General features: G+C 36.0%; 1 protein-coding gene and 1 long non-coding RNA gene across 3 annotated transcripts in view; one reads left to right on the forward strand and one right to left on the reverse strand.

Moving 5' to 3' along the window:
• On the reverse strand, nucleotides 1–23,859 carry FBXO30 (F-box protein 30). 2 transcript variants are annotated; one of them, XM_034418965.3, is made up of 7 exons: nucleotides 23,457–23,859; nucleotides 11,875–11,919; nucleotides 11,456–11,548; nucleotides 10,539–10,578; nucleotides 6,682–6,767; nucleotides 3,290–5,342; nucleotides 1–2,618 (listed from the first exon to the last, which is right to left on the reverse strand). In XM_034418965.3, exons 5-7 carry the CDS (start codon nucleotides 6,708–6,710, stop codon nucleotides 2,415–2,417), a joined length of 2,286 nt encoding a protein of 761 aa, XP_034274856.1. In that variant the 5' UTR covers nucleotides 6,711–6,767; nucleotides 10,539–10,578; nucleotides 11,456–11,548; nucleotides 11,875–11,919; nucleotides 23,457–23,859; the 3' UTR covers nucleotides 1–2,414. The 2 variants fall into 2 exon arrangements, with proteins under 2 accessions (XP_034274856.1, XP_034274858.1); XM_034418967.3 differs by lacking the exon at nucleotides 23,457–23,859 and adding an exon at nucleotides 22,725–23,440 and having other exon boundaries at nucleotides 2,299–2,618.
• The window catches only part of LOC148116837 (uncharacterized), a 5,180-nt gene continuing 2,410 nt past the window's right edge, over nucleotides 23,417–26,186 (forward strand). The window contains exon 1 of the long non-coding RNA XR_015731427.1: nucleotides 23,417–23,504. This is a non-coding gene — a long non-coding RNA (uncharacterized LOC148116837). The remainder of the gene's footprint in view (nucleotides 23,505–26,186) is intronic.

Genomic DNA, 26,186 nt, shown 5'->3' on the forward strand with positions numbered 1-26,186 from the left:
GAAATGTCAAGTGTTTTTATTAGTTATACTAAACATTGCAAAAAACAGCATTAAGTGAACATTAAAACAATATAATGGACTGCCAGTAAGAAAAACAGCTGTATATGTGAAGTTTTAAAGGCAATTCAAATGGAATAAACGGAGAGGTTTCAGTGTAAGTTTAATATGGAAAGAATACTATTGTAGAGGAAATTAAGTACTGACAAACTATTACTTTGGAAAACTGCACAGCAGTATAAAATACTGATATCCTTTCATTGTATTCCTGTTTGCAAGAATATTTTAAAATACTCTTTACAGCAATAATGTTTAATAACTCAGGAATAAAACAAGAAACAGTATTAGAATTTGAAGGCAGAAATGCAAGTAATATTAAGAATGAACTGTTCAAAATGCTTAATGTGAAAAAAATAAACCAAGCATTCATTATAGATTAATCCACACTTCTTTAGAAGCCAAGAGATTTCTTGAATACTGCATGAAGCCTTTACAATTACAGCATACTCCTCACATAAGGGCTGAGGTATATGGTATTTTGCCCATCTGTTCTTGAGGAAAAGGTAGAATGGTTTATGTATTGGTAAAATATTTGATGAATAACAATATATGCATAAACAGCTTCCAACACCTGTGGAATGAATATTCTTGGTTGTTTTAGGCTAATAGTACTTTTTCTGAAGACAGGCATACATACCCAGAGATTGCAAATGAAATCTCTGTATATATCAGGGTCAAGTTTCCTGGCCGGAGGCATAACCTCAGTCAAAAAATCCAATAGGTTATCAAAACTAATATGATGATGATGTACCTTTCATTCTTTTTAAACTGCTAAAATTAGAAGTGTTTTTGCAGCTGAAGATTCTACTAATTGCAGGAAACTTTTTCTCCTATGTTCTTCAAAGAGAAAGGCAACATTGTGAAAATAATTAACTGATCCCAAGATCCAGGCATTATAGAAAATGGCTATATAAAATATATTCCTTAATGATCTAGCTATATGGCACTAGAGAATGAAGCTTAGCTTTTTTTAAATATAACTGCTTAATGATAAGACAATTGCTTTCCAGATTAAATTTATATGTCAACAGTCTTAAATCCATAGTCTTAAATCAAGTATATTTAAATGATTTAATTACATATTACCAATATATAGCTAACTTTCCAATACTTTCTTCTTTAAAACTGAAACATATTATTTTTAAATAAACTTGGTTTTTTAAAATTTGTGGCACCAAGCTCAATAAACTAGTTGTATAGGTATTAAAGCTTTTGAATAATATTAACAAAGGCATTTTGTAAGTAGAGAAAACAATCACCAAAATTTCTTCATTATGGAAGACTATGGAAAATATGAAGTTATGAAATAAACATTTAAAATACACTTCTTATCCAATGAATTAGTTCTCATCTTATAAAGATGGCATATCAAGAGCACTATCCTAACCACATTTGCTAGGACAGAAATTCCAATGGAATTTAGTGTACTGAGAATGAGTCCTAAACACTCTATAAAGTAGCCTTGAAACCACATGGTACATCCAGACTTGTTAACATTACAGAATGTATCTTAACACCATAAAACTTAAATGTATTAATCTAAGTATTATGAATCCTGTATAGCTAACTACAGCAAACAATACAATTTTTTCAAGATTACCTTTTATTAATAACAAACAATGAAAAAGGGAAGAAAGTATACTGATCCAAAATTCTAGCCTAGGTATTTAGAGCCTGAAATAAAATAGAATTTTGTTCCATTGAACTGCTAATAGTAGCAATTTGTGTTGAATTTCAAGAGAAGGTACTATTAGGAAAAAAAGTTCTCTCTCAGGATTCGATAGGATTTTGCTGCATTAAATTAGAAGTTTTGATGCTAATTCCAAATACTTGTGGATTATGCTCCTATTCATTTGCATTTAACACTAAAATCACACTTTGCAATCTTAACAAGAAATGACATTAAATAACACTGTATCAGCTTATATGAACACAGCAATCCATAGAATGAAAAGAATCAAAACATATGCTGCTAAATTTCGACTAGCATTCAATGTTACATTCAAATTTGCAAAGAGACAAAATTATACAAAGACTTCTTGTTTGGATGAGCATGTCTCTTGAAGTCAATAAAAAGAAATGGATAAGTTAGTCAGGGAAACTCCAAAAGAAAGAAAACCTACAAATGATAAAAAGTCATACAGAACTCCCCTGACCAGCAAGTTCCATTTTTAAGGCAATTTTTGTTGATTCTAACCAGACCATGTTATAAAAAAATAAATGCCACTTCAAAACATTATGTACATTATGACAAATTTATCCAGAAATCATATTTAGTAAATTAATAAAGTGTCACAAATTATCATCCGGAGGTTATTTCAGGTGCTTGAGTGTGCAAATAGAATTATTCTTCATCTTTAAAGTACAGGCTTCAAGACTGAGCGCAACGACCGTCCTTCTTTTGTTAGTTCTCTTGTGACACACATACACGGCAGTGGAACAGCTTCCTCCCGTTTCTCTACAGCATTGTAACTGCATTTCTTCAAATGATCAGCCATGCTTACAATGTCTGCAAATTTCCATTCATTTACAGTACAAAAAGCTGTGCTGAATCGCCATACCTAAAAAATAAATTTCTCTTAGCATGATGATATATTAGGACTCACTCACATGCAAGCCATGTAGAACTGGCATTTATAGCACAAATGTTAACTATAGATTATTATTATTATTATATTTTTTAAAAAAAAGAATCTCCAAACACCTTTTCCTAGGAAGAAGAATGTAAAAAAATGTGCCACAAATTTTAGTATAAACATTAAAAAAACCACCCTGCAAACTAATATGGAAATTTGATGACATACATTTACATGTATTCCTTTATAAAATGATAGACATATTGTCTGATAAGGCTTTGAAAAAGTGACCTGATTTCCCAAATTTCCATTTGGTTTTCCGATTTTTAGGAAACACATTTTTGGTTGCTTTCTCTTAATTTAGCTAATCTGATACTGAAAATCTGGATACAGAAAGCAGCTAGTGAATATTGTAGGGCAGATACCTGTATGCCCATCCCCTAAAAGTTGAACTCTTTCTTGTATTTACTATTATATTAACTATATTTAGTTATACTATTCTCCAAGTTGTTTCTATCTCACCGCTCCCATACTCTAGACACCTGCCTCCCACAATAGCACCTGAGAGAGAAATATTGGAACAACTCAATTTTTATGCAAAGGTCATCCCAATTCAAAACAGAGGTAAGCAAGTTCTCACAATTAAATATACAAACCTTTTCTTTTATTTGCCATGAAAAACTTCCATCTGGATATATCCTCTTTTCCCACAACAGGATGACCATTCCACGTGCCTGAAGTAAGCTTCCACACACATCCCTCATTAATCTTGACACTTGTGACAGCTGGCATAAACTGAAACCATCTAGAAAACCTGCAATGTGTTGTAGGACCTCAAAAGGAAGATTACTCAGATTGTCACTATGCAGCCCTAAGCAGCATCTCTTATCAGGCTCTGACAACACAGTCGATATAGCAGGCTGAACCCCAAAGGACCGAAGATGCCGATCATGAATAATTTTTGCGCCTTGTGTTGAAGGACAAAACCTGCGTTGAGAATATGTACATCCATAATATGCCAAAGGACATCGCTGCTCCATCCAGCCATTTAGGCCAGCATGAATATCACCGTGTACATTCTTAAAATGTGAAGAAAATTCATTTCGTCTAAACAGTTGTCCACAGACAAATGTAAACATTGAACGCTTTGTTTGGTATCTAGTCACACATTCTAGTACCAGGTCTAGCCCAAGAGTCTGAAAAGGGCTTGGATTTGAGAGCTGTGGATTTGCATGATCACACGCAGATGCTGAAGCAATTTCCCCTACCATTGTATTTGTGGCCAGAATTGCAGAAGGGAGAGAAAATGTCTGAGTCCCAAAATCAACATGGTATCCATCAATAATACGACAATCTGATATTCCCCTGCCACCAGGAGAATCTCCAAGACAAAATAGCAATGCTGCTGTGATTAAGTCTATTCCCTGAAGGTCCATAGGATCCTCTGTTATTTCCAAATCGGATGTATCTACTGCTTTGTCTTCCTTTGATGCAGATAAGCAGTAATTTGCCAAGTAATTGTAGGTATGGTGAGGAATAAAAGAAAATACATTATTTCTGAGTTTTTCTTGTTCTATTTCTCTCTGTAGTCGTTCATCGTTACAGTCGTGTGACATATATATGTGGTCAGTGGTGCCATTAGACAAGCTGTGCAGAGGTATTTCATATTTAACTTGTGCTACAGGAACTGAGTTACAAACATTCACTGTGTTATCACAGGGAGATGCATTGTGAATACTATTTGCTACATTAAACTGGCTGGAATTACATATATTTAGTTCTTCATTCTGTGGCAGTTTCTCTGTGCTTGAATCATCTAGATGAAAGCCATTACATAAAGGGATATTATCAAGGCTCATATTCAGTTTGTAGTGTTTTGTAGTATCGTAACAAATGTCACTTGACCCGTTTTGTTCTAATTGTCCATTTTGATTCAAAATATCCAACTTAATACCACCAACAGCTCCCATGCTATTTTCCTCTACAGAATCGTGTTCTATCATGGCTTGCATGCTGCTGTGTTCTTTTACACAGCAATCTGTGTTTCTTTTACATGGTAAAATACTGAGTTTTGAACTCAACAAGCTGGTAGCAGTATTTAGAATATCTAGAGCTGTAGCTAAACTTTTGGTTGTTTCCACAGTGGCTTGATAAAGTGCACCAAATGATTCCTCATCAACAGGCAATAACCCATTTGCAACTGTAGCATCTGGGGCACTTGCAACCGAAGATTGTTCTCTGGATTTTAATATGGGGTCAGGAGTTTTTGATGTCATAGTTGCAACTTTGAGAGATTCAAGAAGCATCCGTTGATCTTGAAGGGCAAGAGCCATATCCAACTGTTCAATTTCATCAACATCTTTACTTAGATTCTCATAAGATTTTCGATCCGCATAACTGACTGGCCATCTATTCCATTCCATGGTGCAGCATACAACACTTGCAGGACAGGTTTCTAGATGTTCAGCAATTTTATTTCGGGTTACGGTAAATGGGCAGCCAAAGCCACTGTTGAGACAAGGCACTCGTTCAAGTGGACATAAAAGGCGATGCTCTTCAGCTTTACATAAATGAAATACTGCTCCACAAACCATAGGGCAGCCAATTAAGTCACAGGAGATCCCAGCTTCTGATCTGGTCATACAACGCCGACTAATACAGTTGACACAATGTAAATGCTGAAGATCTTCCATGGTGGCAGGTTCAGTTCTAGATGTAGAAAACAACAAAGCCAGAGAAGATATCAAGGCTTTTGGTTGTAAGTTAGAACAAACTATTTCTGCAAGGAAGTAAAAGAAAAGCTAACATGTTCAAAATTAGAAGAAAATTTTGAATACAACTTGTTTTAAAAATTAAATGCATACTTTTATTTCCCCCCCTCCCCCAAAAGAAATTTAGGACTGTATGCAAAAACTTAAACTATACAATGTCTTTACATGCTCATTTTTTATACATATTAAATTCGGAAACTTCTATATTGGCAGAATGCTATAGGACAATAGCCATGGTAGCAAAACATCTCTCAGGGTGTTTTATGGCAGACCTCAAACTGACTAGTTTGGAAAACTGAAATTTCACCTCCACCTTTATGCAAGAGATGAACTTGCATACATTAAAAAAATTAAGACAATGCAGATCTCAACAAATACAATGAGATCCTAACAAATATTACACTTTTCAATTGATAAGATACTTTTTAATCTACCTCACATGTAGCCTGCATTTGCATAACCAACCTGTTTTCGTTTCCCTTCCCCTCTGCCTCAACCCAATTTAAATACTACATCAGTATAGCCACAGTATGGCTCTAGTGATGTAAGCCATAAAATGTGTTAGTTGGAAAAGGTGCTATTGCTATTCCAATTTATAGCAATAATGTAAAAACTTTGTAACTATTTAGAATCACATGGTAGAAATTTTTCAACTTCTCATTTTTCATCTGGTGGTAAAATGTAGAAATCTATTGAGTTCTTGACTTACTCAAAATTCAACATGGATGTAATACTATTATAAACTATATTTATATGTTAAATATTTTAGGTTTGTTTTATTTTTTCTTGGGACTTTTGAGTCAGTGTTGATTCCTGGCAACTATATGAAGAAGTCTTTGCAGTTTTCTAGGCCAGATTTTTAGAAATGGTTTATTACTGCCTTCTTTTTAAGGGTGACAGACTGACTGGCCCTAAGTCACCCAGCTGGCTTCATTTCTAAGGTAGGAGTAGAACTCACTGTCTCCAGTTTCTAGTTTGGTACCTTTAACCACTACCCCCATCAATTATTACACCAAACTGGTTCTCTTCAATCACCTACAAAATGTATTACGGCACAGAAATAGAATACAGCCTACAACATAATTTTAAATACCGTCAAATTTTCTCTGAACAGTCTTAAAGACAAGTGCATTTTTTTTTTATTTATAAGTTTACATTGCATTATTATATTACTGCATTGTATTATATTAGATTACTGTTACATCTAGTTACAAAATAATCACCAGCTTGGAGACCAATCTTATCTGAAAATCAAATTAATACATGTTGGAACTTACTTTTCTTCAGATGAGCTCATAGCTGGCATAGAAGAAAGACCAATCCCTACTGACACTGTAAATATGATATTTTTTTCTGGTGGCACCTATCACCAAAAGAAATTTTGATCAATCACCAAGCAACTTCAAAGACATGCATTTTGTTTGTTCTATATTTACACACAGATTATAGTTGCATTTCAAAGGTATACCAGTACATATGCTTTGATCACGTTCGTGGTAAATTTGCCTTGATTGGATATTATTAATCTGGTTCTTGGTAGAAAATTAAGTTTAAATGATATTACTGTGCTGCTAAATTATATCCCCCAAGTTTGCAATCTGTCTTGCCTTTGCACCCATTTTGTTAATTTGTTTGCATTTTTATATTTTATTTTGTTTGAATTAGACTGTAATTTTTTTTACTATCACTTATATACTTTTAACATAATTTGTGACATAATTGAAACTAATATGATTACAGAAACTTACATTTTCAAGAAAACAAAATAAGTTGGCAACTGGTCGTTCATGCTATATGCAGCCCCCAGATAATGTGATTGGATTTTAATGGAAAAATATGAGAAAAAACTATTGGTGGCATGATTTGGGATCTTTACTCCAAAGAATGAAGAATACCTGCAGGGCTTAAAATACTTGTTTTCTCTCAGACCTGTTCCTCCAAACTCTAAAAACTGATGGCATATATCTATAATATGATGTCATTTTACCAAGATCACAATATAATACCCAGAGTTGGAAACAAAATAGGCTCCAGAATTCTGAAATTCTACAAATACTGAGGATTCAGAGTAGGAAAATTACCCCTTTCAGTAAGTTTTAAAAACAGCTGTCTTATTTCTTTATTATCATGAGAAGCTATCAATGTTGTATCTTCTGTTAAATCTATACTAATTCAGTCCAGTTAAAGTTTAAGAGCCAAGTAGATTTATAAATAATCATCCCATGGGACTAGAATAATGGAACTTTGCCCAGAACAATGGCTGGTTAACATTATGTCTCTGAATTGTGAATAGTTTAAAATTTTAACAACTCCAGTGAGTTATCCTACATACTGGCTTAATTCATAGTGCTTAAGCATAAATTTGTTTTTTGACAGGATATATGAACCCACATATTATAGCTTCACAATATATATGAATAAAGCCACTAGTTATAAGGGCAGCCTTATAAATTTCTAAAATAATTCTTTAAAAACTTATTGATAAATCAGTTTAAACTTTCTGATTGTACAACAGAATCTAGAACATGAACAAAATGTTCAAGTACAAAATGTTTTTATCTCCTTCATTTACTATATAGATGACTATTAACATTCAAAAAGAAGTCTGATAGCACCTTTTCAAACTAACACATTTTATTAAAAGACATACGTTTTTGTGAGCTGAAGCTCATTTGTAACAAAAAAAGGGAATTTCATATAGAAAAAACATTGACCGATTTTAACATCCATTTTAAACATGTCATTAAAATCTAACTATTTAATATTAATCAGTATTTTCATTACACCATGTAAATAAATGTATGGATATCAGTCTGAACAGGCTAAAGTTTAACTTATGATTCTTCACCTACGTTTAACATAGTGAGGTTTATACTCATTTTTAAATATCCTTTGGAATGTCCAATAAACATGAAATAAAAGCTTCTGTTAGCTTATTTTCATCTTAAGATCCTAAGAAACAAAGATTCACTAATTTGTTTATGTAGGATATCCCAACTCTTTTGAGTTCTTACAAATAACAACTATCTTACCAAAAATCTTCCACTGTTTATTTTAAAAACTATTTTAGAAATATCCTTCCACTGTTTATTTCTTTAAACATAATTTAGTTTTATGATGTGGTCCAAACACATCAGCAAAATCTAAAATCGCAATAAATTGTCAGTACTGGACAGTGTGATCCTATGTCTATTTAAGAAATGGCTTGCCATTTCTTAAATAGAAATGTCTGTCCAATTAACTAACACTTTTTCCACTGAGCTCCAATATGCTAAATACTAGAAATATATAGAAATCTTGATTCTAAAGAGGAAAAGGTTAGAATGGGAGAAGAATATTCACGTTGCATGTATTGGAAACTCCCTAATGAAGCTAATTTAAAAACTAATTTAATACCTAAATAACTAAGTAACTAGTAGAAACAAAGATGTAAGGAACCAAACAATATCTTAAACACCATATTTTTCGGAGTATAAGACGCACTTCCCCCCCCCCCCAAAAGTGGGTGAAAATGTCTGTGCATCTTATACAGCCAATGTTGCTGAAGCCCCGCTCACCCACCGGCTGTTTTCGGCCTCCGCACGTTGTGTTTTTGACCTCTACACATTCCCTTTTAGACTCATTCCAAGCTGTGGGAATTGCCTCCGTGGTCACGTTTTTGGGCTCCATGCATCACATTTTCAGGCTCCGTGCATCGGGTTTTTGGTCAGTTCCAGGCGGCGGCCAAAAACGTGATGCACAGAGGCCAAAAACGCGACTTGCAGAGGCGGCAATGAGCTGTGGCGATCCCCGCAGCCTGGAACAGCTGATTGGCAGTATTCCAGGAGGCCGATCCAACCACCAATCAGCTGCTCATGCTGAATCAGGCAGCGATAATGTGCTGAAACTGACCAGGCTTTTTGCTGTTTGCTGCAAGGATGCTAGCCAGATGAATACCGATGGATGCTGGTAGGCAGAGGCAATTTTTTTTTCTTGTTTTCCTCCCCAAAAACTAATGTGTGTCTTATACTCCGAAAAATACGGTAATATCTTGCCCACATCTCCTATATTGTAACAACTCTAACTTGAGCTTGACAATTCAAATTTGGAGAGTAAGAGTAAGCCATAATTATAAATGATGTTTGGAATGTATGCTTTATGGGAAAAGAAATTCGAACACACTTTGAATACTGACGTCAAACATGAATTAAATTACCAAGAATTAAACATTACTTTCTGGCATTCAGCATTAAAGTCTTATATAACAGTATTTATATGTATAGGTAGTCCTCGAGTTACGAATGTAATGGAGCCTGCCCATTCCATTCATAACCTGAGGATTTGTGGAAGTGAATCTCATACCACTCCCTCCTTTCGCCCGCACATTAACTAATCGAATGTGAGGCTTGTTAAGTGTACATGAGGTATTTCAGGGTGGGGAAGACCATGTGGGGGCCTACTCATGGAACAGGCCACCTGCCTAAGACCACCCAAGGCCTCCCCAACCCACTGTAATACCTCATGCTCCCCACAAATGCTTTCCCTCCCAACCTGCCGCGTCGGGTCAATTACCTTGTGAAGATGTAGCAAGCAGTCTCCTCTCCAGCCTCTCAGCTGTGTGTGCCCCTCTGAAGTTCCTTTCAGGTCTCTGCAGGCCTTACCTGGTAGGTTCCTGGCCGAAATGGAGCCTCCGGGGGCTGGATCCGCAGAGGCTCCATTTCAGCTAGAGGCTCCATTTCAGCCTGCAATGGGCCGGAGAAAGCCCGCAGAGGGCCAGAGTGTCGGAGGGGCAAAACCGCCCCTCAGAAGCTCCATTTCAGCTGGCAACATGCTAGGCAAGGCGCCTAGATGCCAGAACGGGGCTTCTGAGGGCCAGATCCACCCCTCATAAGCTCCATTTCAGCCGGCAACATGCAGGACAAATGTTGCAGAGCCTCTGCAGTTGTTTGTAAGGGCGAACAACTGCTGTGGTGCTGCAAGATTCATAGTTTCGGGCCTTGTTCGCAAACACTAGGGCACTTATTGTGTAAGTTTGAACGTTCGTGAAGGGAACACTCGTAACTTGGGGATTACTTGTATAAATAAAATATTCAGAAGATTTTTTTCCACATTTTTCTTTATAGAAACCAAATGTTGCATATATATGTATACATACTTGAATCTGTTCTCTGAAAAGTTGTGAGTCATAAGAAGTCCTGAAAGAAAAAAAAATTAGTCAATGAAATGTATATTTCTAGTAAACTCCTACATATTATTACAAGCATTACAGTGCCTTAGTTGATGCTGATTCATATTTCACAAGTGAATAAAATTTAAAATCTTGCATCTTACTCTAAAACAGACAGCCCACAGCCAAAAAAGAATAAAGTATACCAACTGTACTCTTTTAATCAATAGCAGCAGCTGAAATACTAAACGTATGAAACATATGAATAAGCATCTATTAATTTAGCACAGATAATCTAACCTTGAAGACTGGTTATGTACCTGGGCCAGCACCACCACCACCTCGAGCATGTTAAGAGCCTGTTTCCTATTAATTATATTTTTTCTCAGGTGATTGGTTGCTGCTCAGAATCATTTCATTGAGATAGATGGCATATAAATTTAATGGATGGATCTACAACAGAAGGCTTTCCAGCCTTTAAACAGATCCAGTAAAGAAGAATTTTTATAATTAATAAAATAAATAATTAATCCATTTAAATATATTTAGTCTTAACCTTCACTTGCTTTCTAGTAAATTTAAGCCATTATTTAAAATTTTAGTCACTGAATGATACGAGAATAGATTTTAGCTTTCTGTGTGACATCTTTTCAGATACTGAAAAAATGCAATTTCATATCCTTATCCCTGAAACTTTTGATATTATTAAACTTTTACCTTTTTGCATAGGTATTTGTATTTTCAAATGCCATGATCATCCTGTTATTTTCAGAATGAGTTTGTTTGTCTGAATTCTTTTTAAAACATGGTATCAAAAATGAACCTATCAGTTGGGGTAAAATTTAGTCAATAGAGAATAAACTAAAAAAGATAAAGGCACAAAAAGAAAAGAACAATCAACTTACCAGATTACAACTTTCCAAGAAACAATATAGCAGTGAAGTTCTTTTGTATAATCTCCATTCTTATTTTATTTAGATGTCGGCACAGCTAAAACACTACAAAGATACAGAATCATATGGATGAATTATTTTTTTTAAAAAAGCTCATAAAGCAAAGTCTGGAATATCACTAGATGAAAAAAAATTCATTTTAATTTTTTAAATTATAAAGATGTGAAGTAACTCCTTTTCTCTTTTAATTTATTAAACTCATAAAGTAATTAATGCAACCATGTAAACAACACAAATATGTGATTAAAATTGTAATATAAGATAATAACGTTTTAAACAATTCCTCCCCTTGTAATATAATTAAGTGCTTCTCCCCTACTTTCTTCCTCTCCACATCTCTCCAGATGTTTTTAATCTTCTTGCTGTATTACCTTATTGCCAGAATAGATTTTCACTGTTGTGGGTTTTTCTTCCTCCTGCAACAAAAACAAATTAAGTTCAATAAAATGTCACCTCTGTTTTAGTAGAGTTTTATTCTTTGGATTGAAATACACTTTGATGATCTGGGGAAAAACTGCACAGTCACATTCATCTGAATACTAATTTGAACTTCAAAACAAAAGAAACAATTTATTTATTTACAAAGGAATTTTCTCTTGATAAAGTAGAGAAAAGTGAGACAATGAAACATATATGGGCTATACCCAGCTCAGATTTGTCTGCCCATGCAACAGAAATCCACCATAATTGCAGATTTATTCACAGATGATCCAATCTCTTAACATATATTAATACTGAGCATACTCAATCTGTTTTCTGGAAATAGAACAGATTCGCAATGAACTGGCAAAATTTGAGCTGGTAATGAGTTTCTCGGCAAGAGAAGGGACTCAGAGACTGACAGAATCTAAGGAATTCCTAAATGCTATGAGGGGTTTTCCAGTCTCAGTGGTTAGTCATTCAGAGACCCTGATCATACTACCTGGTGTACTGTTACAATCCGAGAGCTGATAAAAGAGTACAAATGCGGCGTATCTTGTAGTGAATTAAATCAAGCATATATCAGGAAGCACACTCAAACCTATAGTATTGAATAGCAATGGTGGTAGATGGTAAAAAAAAAAAAAAAGCTCACTTCTGCACTATCACTGCAAGGTTTCCAAGAGAGGAAGTTGTGTGGATCTGATTTGTTCAAGACTAGCCACAAGGAAGTCTCATTTGAATACACTGCTCACATCTGCTCTTAGACACAGTTCTTGGGGATATTATTGACTTGGAAAGGGGTGCCATTTGATCAGAATGTATAAAATCACTTTCAGTTATTTTAACTAGAAGTCCACAAGACATTCAGTGGGTTAAGACAACTATCTGTACTGTGATTTCTAAAATTCAGCATGAATGGGTCCATGGAGAGTCAGTAACCCTTTATGAAAAAATTAGGCCCACTGCAACATTAAAGGTGATAATCCTCTGCATTTTGAAATTTTGGGCAACAAATGGCAGTTGCAAATATTACAAATATTCCTTTATTGGGGAAAGTGCTGTCCAATTATAAGCATGGTGGGGAGGCACTAACTACATAATTAGACTTTGATTTCAGACTGGCATATAACACAGAATTCTATTGCCTTGAATGATTACCATGAGAGAAATGCGACTGAATCTTCTGAAACTCTCAGCAAGCAGCCTGTAGACCCAATAACCATGAGATATCTACATGTAGAAGGTCTACATTTACATGATGTTTATCTAAAGATTTCAATATCTCTCCTTTTGAATTGAATCAGGGAAGATTGTACAGGCACTTGAGATTCTGATGGATTCATAAGCACCAATAAACTAAAGCCAAAGTCAAATAATACAAAGGTTCAGCAGAAAGAAACCTGGGAATTTAGCTTGTAGTCAACCAGGGAACATTCCTTCTGAAGGTACAGTTATCTTAACTGGGCTATCAGATACAAGTCAGTCTGGACCAAAGCAGATTAGTTTTGGCAATCCATGTTCTAATAATCTTTTTATTGCATAGAACTATCTATTCCATGTAGGGTGACTGTTGGAGACTGACTAGAAGCTATGTGATCCAGAAAAAAGTTACCTATTTGTTATGTGGAACAGTTATATGGAGCCATAAAGCACTCTTCCTTTAAACACTGCACTGGTTGTCCTTGAGCCACCATTCAATTTGTTTAACATTGGTCTGTATAGCCCTAGATAGTGTATGACCAAATATGCTTCAAGTAATGTCATATGACTGATGTATTTATATCAAATTTGAAAAGCTCGATTCATGATCCCATTGGCTGTTTCAGCTTATTGTGCAAAAGCCAAAAACCCAGTGCTAGTTATCCCAATTCATTATCCTTTTCCAATGAACTGAAACCGCTCTTAACTTAGAAATGTATAGGACAATATCTCTGTGTTGTTATTATGAGGATGGATGATTTTTAAAATAATCTTTCTTTTTAATTGTTACTGTTAATAATTATTGGTGTCACTGTCCTGATTTATCTAAGTCTAGCCTTTCTCCCCTCCTCCCCACAAATCTATTTCATGTGTAATTTGCTCTGGTTACTCTGGAAAGAAGGACAATATATAATTAAATGCTATGTCAGCCCCAAGCTATGAAATGCATGTCCTCAGTAATTTTATTTGGCTCCTGACTATCTCTGCCTTTAAGAATTGGAAAAAACCTATTTTTGTCACGTCTTTAACTTTAGCATTTTTTTTATTTTCTAATTTCTAATTTTAACAATATTAAACTTGAGAAAATTTGAATAGGAAAGTGAGATATAAATCAAATAAAGCCCTAAATAATGAACCACTTATTCTAATTATTATTATCAAATTTATCAGCACTTGATAAACACTTGTATTCAAGAACCGGTAACAAATGTCCAGTTAGAGAGCACTTTGTGATAGGGAAGTTTAGAGCAGGAAGTAGATGAAAGAAAAGCAATTATATCCCCAAAAATCAGCCTTCCCTTCTCAAGAATTTATCTCCAACAAATTTCCAGATCCATTAGTAAACATTTTATATATATATATACTCAGTATACTATACTTATATATATATATATAATCTATATATATATATAATATATATATATATATAAAATCTATTTGTAGATTTGTAGTAATTCTGTAGTTAGATTATGACATTATAACTAATGTTGATGTGATGTTGCACACTTTCATAGAGCACTCTTGTCAATTGGGTGTTTAGTAACAGACATCAGAATACCAAATACTGGCAAAGAATGCAAAGCTTTGTTAATACTTTACAACCCTTCATGGTTTACTACTTAATTCTTCATAATCTTAGCATTAATCCAGTTGGAGTCAAAGATGCTGTCCTCTGCTATTCCACTGAACTACAAAAGACTACAGTGTCCCGTAAGTAGCATTCAATTATCATATAATTGGAATATAGAAGTGGACCTTCTTATTCATAATAGTTACATTCCAGCATATAATCATGGTTAATGAAACCACTTATGAGTCAGCAGGCCTATGAGACTTGGGAGTTAAGACCTGGAAAATGACCAAAAAAATTACAAAAAAAATCATGAAAAATATAAGGAAAAAGTTGAAATAAGGATAGTCTATAAAATTATTGAATCAAAATATGGAAGAAGGGAAGTACTCTTCCACTTGCTCCTGCTCTGAACTGTCAGTATTACTTCCTGATGGAACTTTAGTTGTGGTGGGTGTGACTATATTTAAAAGTAGCAGATAATTACGCTTTGTCAGGTCTTGCTTTTCAGAACCTGTCCTTGCAAAGTTGAAAAGCAACTTCTGCCTATTGAACTTGATGCTGTCGCCCATTAATGGGTCAAATTAAAACACTTTGTTCTCTATTACACTCCCCAGCTGCAGAACCTTTACCTTTTCTCTCAAAGGCAAAGCTTGCATGAACATTTGCCTCCGCAAAGTTCTCTGTTATACACTTGCTCACTTTCATTATGGAAGAAGTATGTGCAGAAAGAGAATGACTATAAAAAGTCAAAACAGTATAGATCACTGGGAAATTGGGGGAACAGAAGCCAAATATGTACCCTTTTACACGTGTACATAATGGTAAGATTCAGAACTGAGTGCCAAAAACTGCAGACAGGCAAAACCATTTACCACAGATAAGTTCTGGTTTATTTTATCAATGGAAGATATTTGAAATCCCAGAATACAAAGTCATGGATAATGAAGTCCAGGTACAGAATTTTCCCTTAATTGATAATCAAGATGTACTAATATTCCTTCACTTCTGTGAGTGAGCACTTGACCGGAGTTCCCATAATTGAGTCACCTTTACTTATTTTATTAGTTTCCAATTAAATCTGCATTTTAAAAAAATTACTAACAAAAAGAACAGAAACGCAAATAAAAAAAAGTATTGCAAATTAAATAAATCTTCTGCTGCTGTTTTGTAAACACTTGTGTATTAAATTGCAACAATACCATCCTTCAGTTCCTGGAAGTTGTATATGAAATATAGCAAGGTTCTTTCATCTCAAATTTCTAAAGCCGATAAATCCAACCTCTCATTTTCAATGTAAGTTTAATGAGAGAACATTTCCATCTACAGATATATTGTTGAAAGAGTATTCGAAATAAACAAACATATTTTAAGTTAATCTGCCAAAAGACAACCTTAGTGAGATTAGCCAAAATACCTCTGTCATATCCAAGGAAAGCAGGAAAAAAAAGCCCAAAATATTGAAATGCTTAAATCTTTCCAATGTATGTAATTTATATGATTGAAGGATTTCTACCATATGCTCTTTACAATTTTGTTTCAAATTTCTTAAAGTGGTAGTATTTGTACTGTTATCTGCTGCAAAAAACTTTTTAAATTTTAGCAATGCATTTGAGGGACTTATTATTTTAGAAAATACTTTTGGCTCTCTCACTATTTGTGGATGATTATAGACTAAATCACAGTTGGGTTTAAAATTGAAAAATCATTCAAACTGGAGCCAAATCCATGAGCATGGTTTTGAAATATTTCCTTCCACAGGTGGCTAAATAAAGTAATATTTCTGTGATTTCTTCCAGCCAACAATATCAACTTTTAATACAGTTCAACTATACTTTTGCATATAAATAATTATTTATTTGAGACAAATTATCTCTGTCTGTTGAGTAAAACTAGAAAATAAACATGGGAAATACAAGGAGTAGAATGTGTGCATAAGGAGCTGACTTATTATTCAGCAATGTATATTTAATTACACTGTCACCACATTCTTGTTTGCAAGAACCAAGTTTCGCTTACTGCAATGAAAATGCCCAATCATAATAACAGAATAATAGCCTTTGATATACTGTGCTTCATTAATGATCAAATCATGAAAAGCAGCTGCTCATTTCTGATTAGGCAATGTCAGCAAGTAGGTTCAGTTCATCAGATATGTTGAAGTACATGTGCTTGCCTGTTACCAACCAAGAAACCTAAAAATATACACAGTTCTGATGAGATGTACACTGCTCTTAGAAGGTTCAGGCCACCTGATGTTATTGTACATATTACAATCAGCTGACTAGAGTTGCCAAAGCCTGTTTGGAAAGTCTGCTAGCACAAGTAGAATTCCAACTATAACAAACAACCCAATCACCAATGTTTGCATGAACAACAACAATCATATTAATGACTTGAAACAGAAAATACTCCAAATACAATCTACCTCTTTGGTAACCAGTTACTTAGTGCAACAGATTTAAACCTGATAGTTGAATTTTAACTCTACTTCTGATAATCTTTTATCCATTTTATTATTTTATTTTTATTATTTTGTTTTATTATTTTGTTTTAAATTGTTATCTTCCTCTTAACCAGATTAATTCAGATTTCACATTGCACCACAGTGTGTCCTAACAGCAGCTCAGAACCAGTGGTGAAATTCAGCTGGTTCTATCCTGCTCGAGAAAATCAGTAGCGCCGGCGGCAGGAGGCTCTGCCCATCCGTCCGGATGTCATCACGTTCCATTTTTGACCCTCTGAGCATGCACAGAGTGCTCTGTGCATGCGTGGTGGAGGCACGTGCACTCACATTTGCAAACCAGTAGTGAGGGTAAGTGAATTTCACCCCTGGTCAGAATTCATAATGCCACCAACAGGAACCTCCAAGTGGATAAAAGAAAAAATTTACAGCCGATTTGATTTACTTTTTCTTCTACTCATTTCTAAAACTTGATAATTTTTAAAATTTAAATGCCACGAGGCATTTCAATGACAAATTCAACCTAATTGGCACATGGATAATCAAACCTGATTTAAGACAAAAATTGCTTGACTTTTATCCATAATTTGTAGTCCTTTCCCCTTTCTCTTGTTCCTTCCCAGAAGATACAACATTAGCTATATTTTTTGGTACATCTGAACCCAGAACAATGGCTATTCTTTTCTAAGAGAATCTGAAGAAGCCAACTTTAGTCAAAGGCTTCAGATTCTAGTCTGAATAGAAACCTGCCAAGTTCACAAATCACAGTCCTCACATGAATACATTAGCAAAACATTACACCAAAAGTATAAATATGATCATATATGCTATATAAAGTATTATGTGAACAGATTTAACCAACAAAGCTAAGAAATACACAGGAAGTATGGGTAGATCTCGTTTGCCAATGATTTGTATTCTACTAATGGAGAATAAGGAATGAATAAAATCCAATTATAAAGTTTTTAGAACATTCACTTTAGGTGAGACCTTTGATTTCATGGATTTCCTTTAAATTAAGCAATACAATAAAGGTTCTTATTCTTGATGTTGTATATCATAGTGAAACTATATGTTTCAAGGTATCACTAGATCAGAGAGATCTGTTTAGCAAATATTAAGCAATTTCAGTGTAAAGGAAGATATTAAGACATAGAAGAGATTGTCATGTTATTCTAAAAAATAGCAAAATTGCTATCTACCTTAGTAACTAATTTGCAACTTGTTCATTAACAGCTGCTATGTTTTCCTCAAAATTTTAACAGAAAAATATCAAAACCAAAATTTGTAAAAATAGAGAAGCAATCTGAAAAAAACTCTAGCACAGGTGACTGAGGCAAACAGCCTACTTTCACTTGTTCATTTGAGCTCCAAATTTGCATCATTCTGTGGAGTAAACATTGTAATACCAAGTTCTCTATAAGACTACAATTCACCAGACAAATGTTTGAAATTCTACCAAGTCAAGGATACCTACTGGCAAGTTTGAGCTTTTCACTTCATGATGCACAAACTAACACATTAAATACTTCAGTTTCATTTTCTAAACCCATTTAGCGATTCTCCTAAAATGACCTATCACATGGGCAATGGTCACTCGGAAGGATTTCAGTATTGCAGGCTGACTCTGTCCACAGGTAGGAAAAGTTCTATCCTGCCCAACTGAAGGTTGACTCAGCCTTCCATCCTTCCAAGATTGGTAAAATGAGGACCCAGATTGTTGGGGAAAATATGCTCTGTAAACCATTCAGAGCATGCTGTAAAGCGCTATGGAGCAATATATAAGTGCTATTGGTATTGCTCCTTTGACTGCTTTCATGATTAAGAAATATTCAGATCTAATATATGAAATGAGATGGCAAAGTTATTACACATTACTCTAAACTTTGCCAACTACACATTACGAATAGATTTAATCTATTTTGACAGAAACAACTTTCAGAATCACAGGGACACTAAAGATATTATTTTTATATAAACGATTTATCAAACAGTATCACAAGCCATCAATGTTTAAAAACAATTTCAAAATGTAAATTGTAAGTTATGTAAATTGATCCAAATGACAAATCATCTGGATTACTTCATGAAAAATATAGGTAGTCCTCAATTTACAATAATTCATTTAGTGATTTTTGTTCCAAGTCACAACAGCACTGAAAAAAGTGATTAATGATTGTTTTTCACATTACGACCGTTGCAGCATCCCCATGGTCATGTGATCCCCTATTGTGACCTTCCGACAAGCAAAGTCAATGAGGAAGCCAGATTCACTTAACAACCATGTTACTAACTTAATAACTGCAGTGATTCACATAACAATTATGACAAGAAAAGTCATAAAAAGGGGGCAAAATTCACTTAACAGCTGTCTTGCTTAGCAACAGAAATGTGGTCAAGGTCAAGGACTACCTGTAGTCTTTGGTGGATGATGTCTAAAACAAAAAATTGCCCACCGTATTTGATGTCAACTAAATTCATGTTTGTTAAATTGAGGGTCTATTTGTATATTTTACTAGAATTTTCCATAATCTAATAATAAATCATTATAAAAACCATACATGTATTTGGGTTCAATATAAAAAAACCTACTTTTTATTCTTTTTTTTTCATTTTTTCCCTATTTTTCCCTGCATATTTAGGATTTTCTTTTTTGGATCAGCCAAATCCATTGGTGGTGACAGGGACTGACCAATGGGCTTGTTGCCTAAGCCTGATATCACGGACTGAAAAGAGATTGACTGGCCAAAAATCATCTAGCTGGGTTTTTTGCCTAAGATAAGACTAGAACTCATGGGTTTCTGATCTGGAGTCTTAACCACTAGACCAAACCGACTCTTATCAAACATCTACATCAATATTTTACTTCTGTCAAGTAATATTTATGATTTAAAACTCTAGAGGAAATGATATGTAGAAACTTTTTTTTTTTAAATGCCTAAATAAAGGTGCTGGCTAAACTGCTTCTCTGAAAACGAATGTTGAAAATTTAGATGAAGTGCTATAAAAATATAAATTCTTTAATATGTGAACCCCTGAATATCTGAAAAACAAACAATATAGCATAATTATATACATATTAGTTACGTTTCAGTGACTGCAAACAGCTTATTCTGTACTCAAAGATATAAATGCTATAGCTGAAAACAGAAATAAACCACCTGCCTATTGAGACTGGAAATCATTGAATACTAATTTTAATTCAGACACTATAGCTTCATAGTAAGAAAATTAAATGTTCTCAAATACTAGTTGCTATAAGTTATATTACAACATTTGCACCCTGAGAGTTTTCTAAACTAGAATAGACAAGAAAAGCTGCCCAGAAAATCCTACACATTGTATCCATTGATGTTCTTTGGGAGGGGAGGAGACTTACACTTAATTTAGGAGCAATAGATTCCAGACACATATCTCTCTTCAACTCAATAAAAAGAATTGTCAATGCTCTGTTTATCCATGACTTCCTGTACACAATAATTTACCTGTCAGCATATACAGATGTTCTCTGAATCAGAACCATAGTATATTTTAAATAAAACAAAAACATACTTAAAAATCTTGTGAAATAGCTCCCAGAAAAGAAATGCAAATTTCACAAATATATGTGAAATATATTTCTAATTTACTTCTGATCAACTATGATCTGAAAGTACAACAAACACTTCTATGCTTCATGTCTAGCTTCTTACCAACATGTTTTTCACTGTAGTAATACAGGTAGTCCTTGATTTACAACTAATTGTTTAGTGACAATTCAAAGTTATAACAGCACTGAAAAATGTGACATGACTGTTTTTAAACAGTTATGACAATTGCAGCATCCCTATGATCATGGGATCAAAATTCAGATGCTTGGCAACTGGATCATATTTACGACCGTTGCTATGTCATAAGGACATGTGATCATCTTTTGCAACCTTCTGACAAGCAATGAAGAAACTAGATTTACTTAACAACCAGGTTACTAACTTATAGCTGCAGTGATTCACTTAACAACTGTGGCAAGAAAGGTTGTAAAATGGGGGAAAACTCACTTAACAACTGTCTCATTTAACAGAAATGTTGAGCTCAATTGTGGTCGTAAGTCAAGGACTACCTGTAGCTATTTAACCAGCAGCCACTGTCCTAGCTAACCTAACACAAAATATCCTAGCTAACCTAACAGAAAATATCATACGACAGATTCAAAAGGAAATTCCTAGGTATCAACTCCTAGGTATCATATGAATGGCAATTAATCTGGAAAATAGGGATTTTTTTAAAAAAAATTGTGATTTTAAATATTTTTAATCAGAATTAAGGCCATTGTACATAAACCTACTTAGAAATAATTGCTACAGATCGCAAAGACTAATTTCAAGGGCTATTTCTCAATGTGTATAAGTTTGTATTGTTCATGTATTAAAAACATCATGCATTTCTGCATGTAGTCTCAGCAGGTGGCAGCACCTCTAGACTTGAAAATACAGCAGGATCAGGAATACCATCATGGCTGTAGGCCAGATGGGGAAATGAAAAACAAAAAGCTCAGAAAAAGGCAATTTCAAAGTATTTTAGTATTACTTCCCAGAATATTATATGGACATGTTCATAAAATCACTAAGACTCAACTCTACCTGAATATGAGTTGGGGTTTTTATTTCATCCTATGATTTCAGAAAAGAACTTTCAGAAAAAAATGCTTTATTGTGGAAGAAAAAAATAGAAGAGCTTAAATAGCAGACAGTATTTTCAGCACAGCTATTTAAAAATAAAACATGGTTCCTTCACATCCCCCCCAATGAAAACGTTAATTCTGAGTTTCTTGGCTTACACAGTAGTCCTTAGCCTATAGTACTCTACTTGAATTAAGAACTATTCCAAATTTTATTTTCAAAGAACTGTTGACCATTATGACTCAGCTAAAGTCAAAACATTATTATATGACACATTCATATCTGATAATGAATTGCTAGTCATTCTTCCATTTTCACTAAAAACCAGAGCTAGGCACACTTAAAAAAAAAATCCACTCTATTCTTTCATTGCTTAGAGGTTTTGACATGTAATTTTTTTTCAAGTTTTTGTACTGTTCCCTCAGATACCAGAGTCCGAGGATGAACTGCTTCCCGATTTATTTATTAATAAGGAGAAGCACAGTAGTGCTGGTTTCCTGGCTTCAATGAAAAACATTTGCCGTCCCAAACTAGCTGCCGAGTTCTGACTGTTAAGCTTTCAGATTTGTCAGACCTACTTAACTTTCAACAGAGAGAAAAAAAAGAAGCTTTTTAAAATACACACAAGACTACCGCCCTTCTATGAAGGGACCCCCCCAAAAAAACTATCCTGTCTGTTCCTCTTTACAAACAAATCAGGACTGGTAAAGCACACCTTTCTCTACAGTTAAACCACAAGAATGCCTCTTTTTTTAAAAAAGACACAAGTTTTCCTCACAGGGCATTTTTTTTTGTGGGGGGAGGGGGAGGGGGAGGGTTTGGATATCTAGAGGCTAATCCCGTTTACTCCGCGTTTCCTTACTCCTTTTGAATGCCCCATAAAAAAAGGGGGGGGAATTATTTCACCTCGCGCCTTGTGAAGGAAAGTCGGGAAGGGCTGGAGAAGAAAAGAAACGGCGGCGGCGGCGACGACTCCGCAGCTGTTGGTTTCCTGGGCGCAAGGCGAACAAAAGAGCTCTTTTCTTGGAACAGCCGGAGTTGGGCGTGCCCGACGTTGTGTGAATCTGCGCACCTTCTCGCTGGTTAAGGACCGATACAAGGCTACGCGAATGCATCAAGAGCCCGGGATGAAGGAGGAGACGGCCTACTCTCCCCCCCCCGCCTCCCCCACTTCTGCCATTGTCTCCTGGGTGGTTGTGGTGGTGGAGGAGGAGAAGAAGAAGGGGGGGGGGTGTCGCCAAGAGAAGAAAAGCACCCCGGCGGACACATAACGCCTCCCTCCATCCTTTCCCACCGGACTCTAGGGAGACCAAAGCCCCTCTTCTCCCAGCCCCACCGCCCGGCCAAACAGGCGCCGGGCTCTCCCGTGGCTACCTCATAAAGGCACCAGCTGTCAAACAACGACGGCAACTCGGTTTTCCAAAAGGTTGTGGCCGCCCGGCCGCCCTTCCTCCCTCCCTCCCTAGCCAGGCCGGCCCGGACTCCGCTCGCCTGGGCAGGTTCCCCCAGCCGCAAGCCACAGCACGAACACGACAGCCCCGCTCTTTGCTGATTATTCGTCCGGCCCCAGCCGCAGCAGCAGCAGCAGCAGCCAGCCAAAAACCCCGGACCCTCCGCTTCTCGAGCACCGGGACTCACCCGCCCAGCCGGTCTTCCGCCTCCTGCGTGTGAACGAGCCCCAAAACGGTACGCCACCCGTCGCCGAGACGTTCTCGGGCTCGTTCCGGTGAGGGGCGGGGCAGAGAAGGCCTCGTTCCGGGTGCCGTTCCTTCGCTCCGCCCCTCCGTTCCCACGCCAGCGGGGGCGTCGGGGAGAGGGGCGGGGCCTCAAAAGACGTCTCGGCCAGTCACGTTAATGACGTAGAGACGCAACTATATTAACCTCCTCTCTCTTCTCTCTTCTCCCCCCCCCCGCCCTCCAGGAGTAGGATGTTGTTGTTCCAAAGTTGGTAATTGCGCCGCTTCTCGTTTGCGGCGTTAGGCTCGCTCGGAGTGTTCGGTGAAACAGTCAGCATCCCTTTATTAACTAACGAGAGGTTGATGATTTAGCATTGGGAATCGAGGTTGTAAATTCCACTTTATTTTAAGACACCAACCTCATAATCACCCATGGGATCTTTTATTGGGGTAGGCAGGCTTCAAACCAAATTACAACTAAAGCTGAAAATTGCAAGACACAAGAGGTAAAGGCGTTGAATGTGATTTTTAAAGCATTCATTACTGTTGCCTTAGAACTCTGCACCCCAAGTCAAAACAAAACGATTTTAACTGCTGGAGAAAGAATTCATAAAGTTTTCAACATTTAGGTGGAAATACAGTGTTGTGCATTTGTACGACTAAAATTTTATTATTATCAAAATTACTTGTTACCCATAGCAAACGATCCCAGCTGAGTTGCCTGATCGTCAGAGGCTTTTAAAAGCATTTTTTTCTGCAACTTCTTCCTCTGAAGAGGTGGTAGAAAAAAATGCTTCTAAAAGGAAAAAAAAAAAAAAAAAGGTTGGCCGTGCCCACCCAGTCACATTACTCCCCACCAAGCCATACCCATAGAACCGGTAGTAACAAATTTTACATTTCACCACTGGACTGGGGGAATCAAAAGAGAAACTCGCTAGCAATGTCCTGCTGGAGCAGGGTTGGACTAGACTAGATGACCTCCAGGTCCTTCCAGCCCTGGATTATCCTCTGAAGCTGCGTCTAGTGCCAAGTTTGTAGTCCTTCCTTCCTCTCCTTTTTCCTTCCCTCCCTCCCTCCCTCCTTCCCTTTCTTTCCTTCCTTCCTTCCTTCCTTCTTTCTTTCTTTTTCTTCCTTCCTTCCTTCCTTCCTTCCTTTCTTTTTCTTTCTAAAACGGACCTCTCCATTTTTGGCCTACAACCCCCCCCCCATTTTTGGCCTAGCAAGTTCCAGGGAAGCCTGCTGAGAGCAAAAATGGACCCCCCACCCCACCCCCCGTAAAAAAAAGGTTCCAACGATCACATGTCACAACTGTGATTTTTTACTACTCGCTCGGGTGAATAGGTAGTAAAAAGATGCTTTAAAAAAGTAAAAAACGAAGGCTCCTGTGATCATGCGGCACAACTGTGATCGTCGGAGCCTTCTTTTTTAAAGCATTTTTACTACCTATTTGCCTGAACCAGTAGTATTGTATGCATTGTAAGCTGCCCTGAGTCTTCAGAAAAGGGCGACATATAAATCGAACCAATAAATAAATAAATAAATAAATAGTAAAAAAATGCCTAAAAAGTAAAAAAAAAAAAAAAAAAAGTTCCGACGATCAGCTGAGCGACCCCTGATCGCCGGAACTTTTTTTTTTTACTTTTTAAAGCATTTTTAACTACTGGTTCTGGAGAACCGGTAGGAAAAAAATGCTAAAAAAGTAAAAAAAAAAAAAAAAATCCAACGATTGTGGGTCGCTCAGCTGATCGTCGGAACTTTTTTAAAAACATGTTTTACTACCAGTTCAGGTGAACCAGACCGAACTGGTAGCATTTCACCCCTCGTATCTGGTGATTTACAAGAGAGGCTACACATGCACAGAAATAATCTTATATTTCACTTTTGGGTTAGAAATAATAGCGCATACCTGTTATCCTGTAATGTTGGAGCAATGAGTTTTACTCCCTAAATGTAAATAACCTAAGCCCATCTGTACTTTCCATCAATTTTTTCCAGCACAGTAATCAATGGTATTTTGATGCAATACACAAAAACCTGTCCTATAAGCCCCAAAATAGGCGTGACAGTTAAAACTTTAAAATTCCCAACTCTACAAAAACTGCAGTTTCTTTAAAACATCCTTGGTTTCACCCATGTAGGTGATGCTTTATAGATAAACTGCACACCTCATGAATGGTATCTCCATATGTTCTTAGAAGTTTAGACTCTTTTTTGATATTGTTGCTGTTCTCAAAATACTTAGAAAAGACCAGAATTATGTTTATATGATTTCACCTTTTTCAAAATTAAGTAACAAAACAATTACTCTTTAACTCCATGTATAATTAAATGCTTATAGGACTCTGAAGATCTTCAGAGCACTTCATAGGATTTATGTGTGTTTTTCTTTTAGCCAGGTTTTTCCTACGTAACCAGGTCCTTCTGCAGCCCTAGCTCAGTGGAATCACATCCACTCGATTCTGGGCTTTTTTTCTTCCTGGCGGCCAGCAAGCTCTTTCTGCCAGTCTCTCACCAGGCAGCAAGAGCTTGCTGGCTGCCAGAAAGAAAAAAAGAAAAAAATGCTTTTAAAATTAACATTAATAAAGCAGTTAGCCTATTTATCATTGTGCAATGTAATTTGGGGGTGCTGAAATGTGACTTTTTTTCAAGATCAGACATACTAAAATGAGGGCAGGCATTCTTAATGATCCAT

Source organism: Pantherophis guttatus, chromosome 1 (assembly GCF_059756535.1).
Source record: "Pantherophis guttatus breed Tessera chromosome 1, ASM5975653v1, whole genome shotgun sequence".
Taxonomy (NCBI): Eukaryota; Metazoa; Chordata; class Lepidosauria; order Squamata; family Colubridae; genus Pantherophis; species Pantherophis guttatus.

Bases quoted from the DNA above. Each gene is read 5' to 3' on its own strand.
- FBXO30 (XM_034418965.3), bottom strand. From the start codon at position 6,710: ATGCCAGCTATGAGCTCATCTGAAGAAAA. The intron at 5,343-6,681 runs GTAAGTTCCAAC...TTCTACATCTAG, and splicing joins ATGAGCTCATCTGAAGAAAA to AACTGAACCTGCCACCATGG. The intron at 2,619-3,289 runs GTTTGTATATTT...TTTATTTTTTAG, and splicing joins CATGGCAAATAAAAGAAAAG to GTATGGCGATTCAGCACAGC.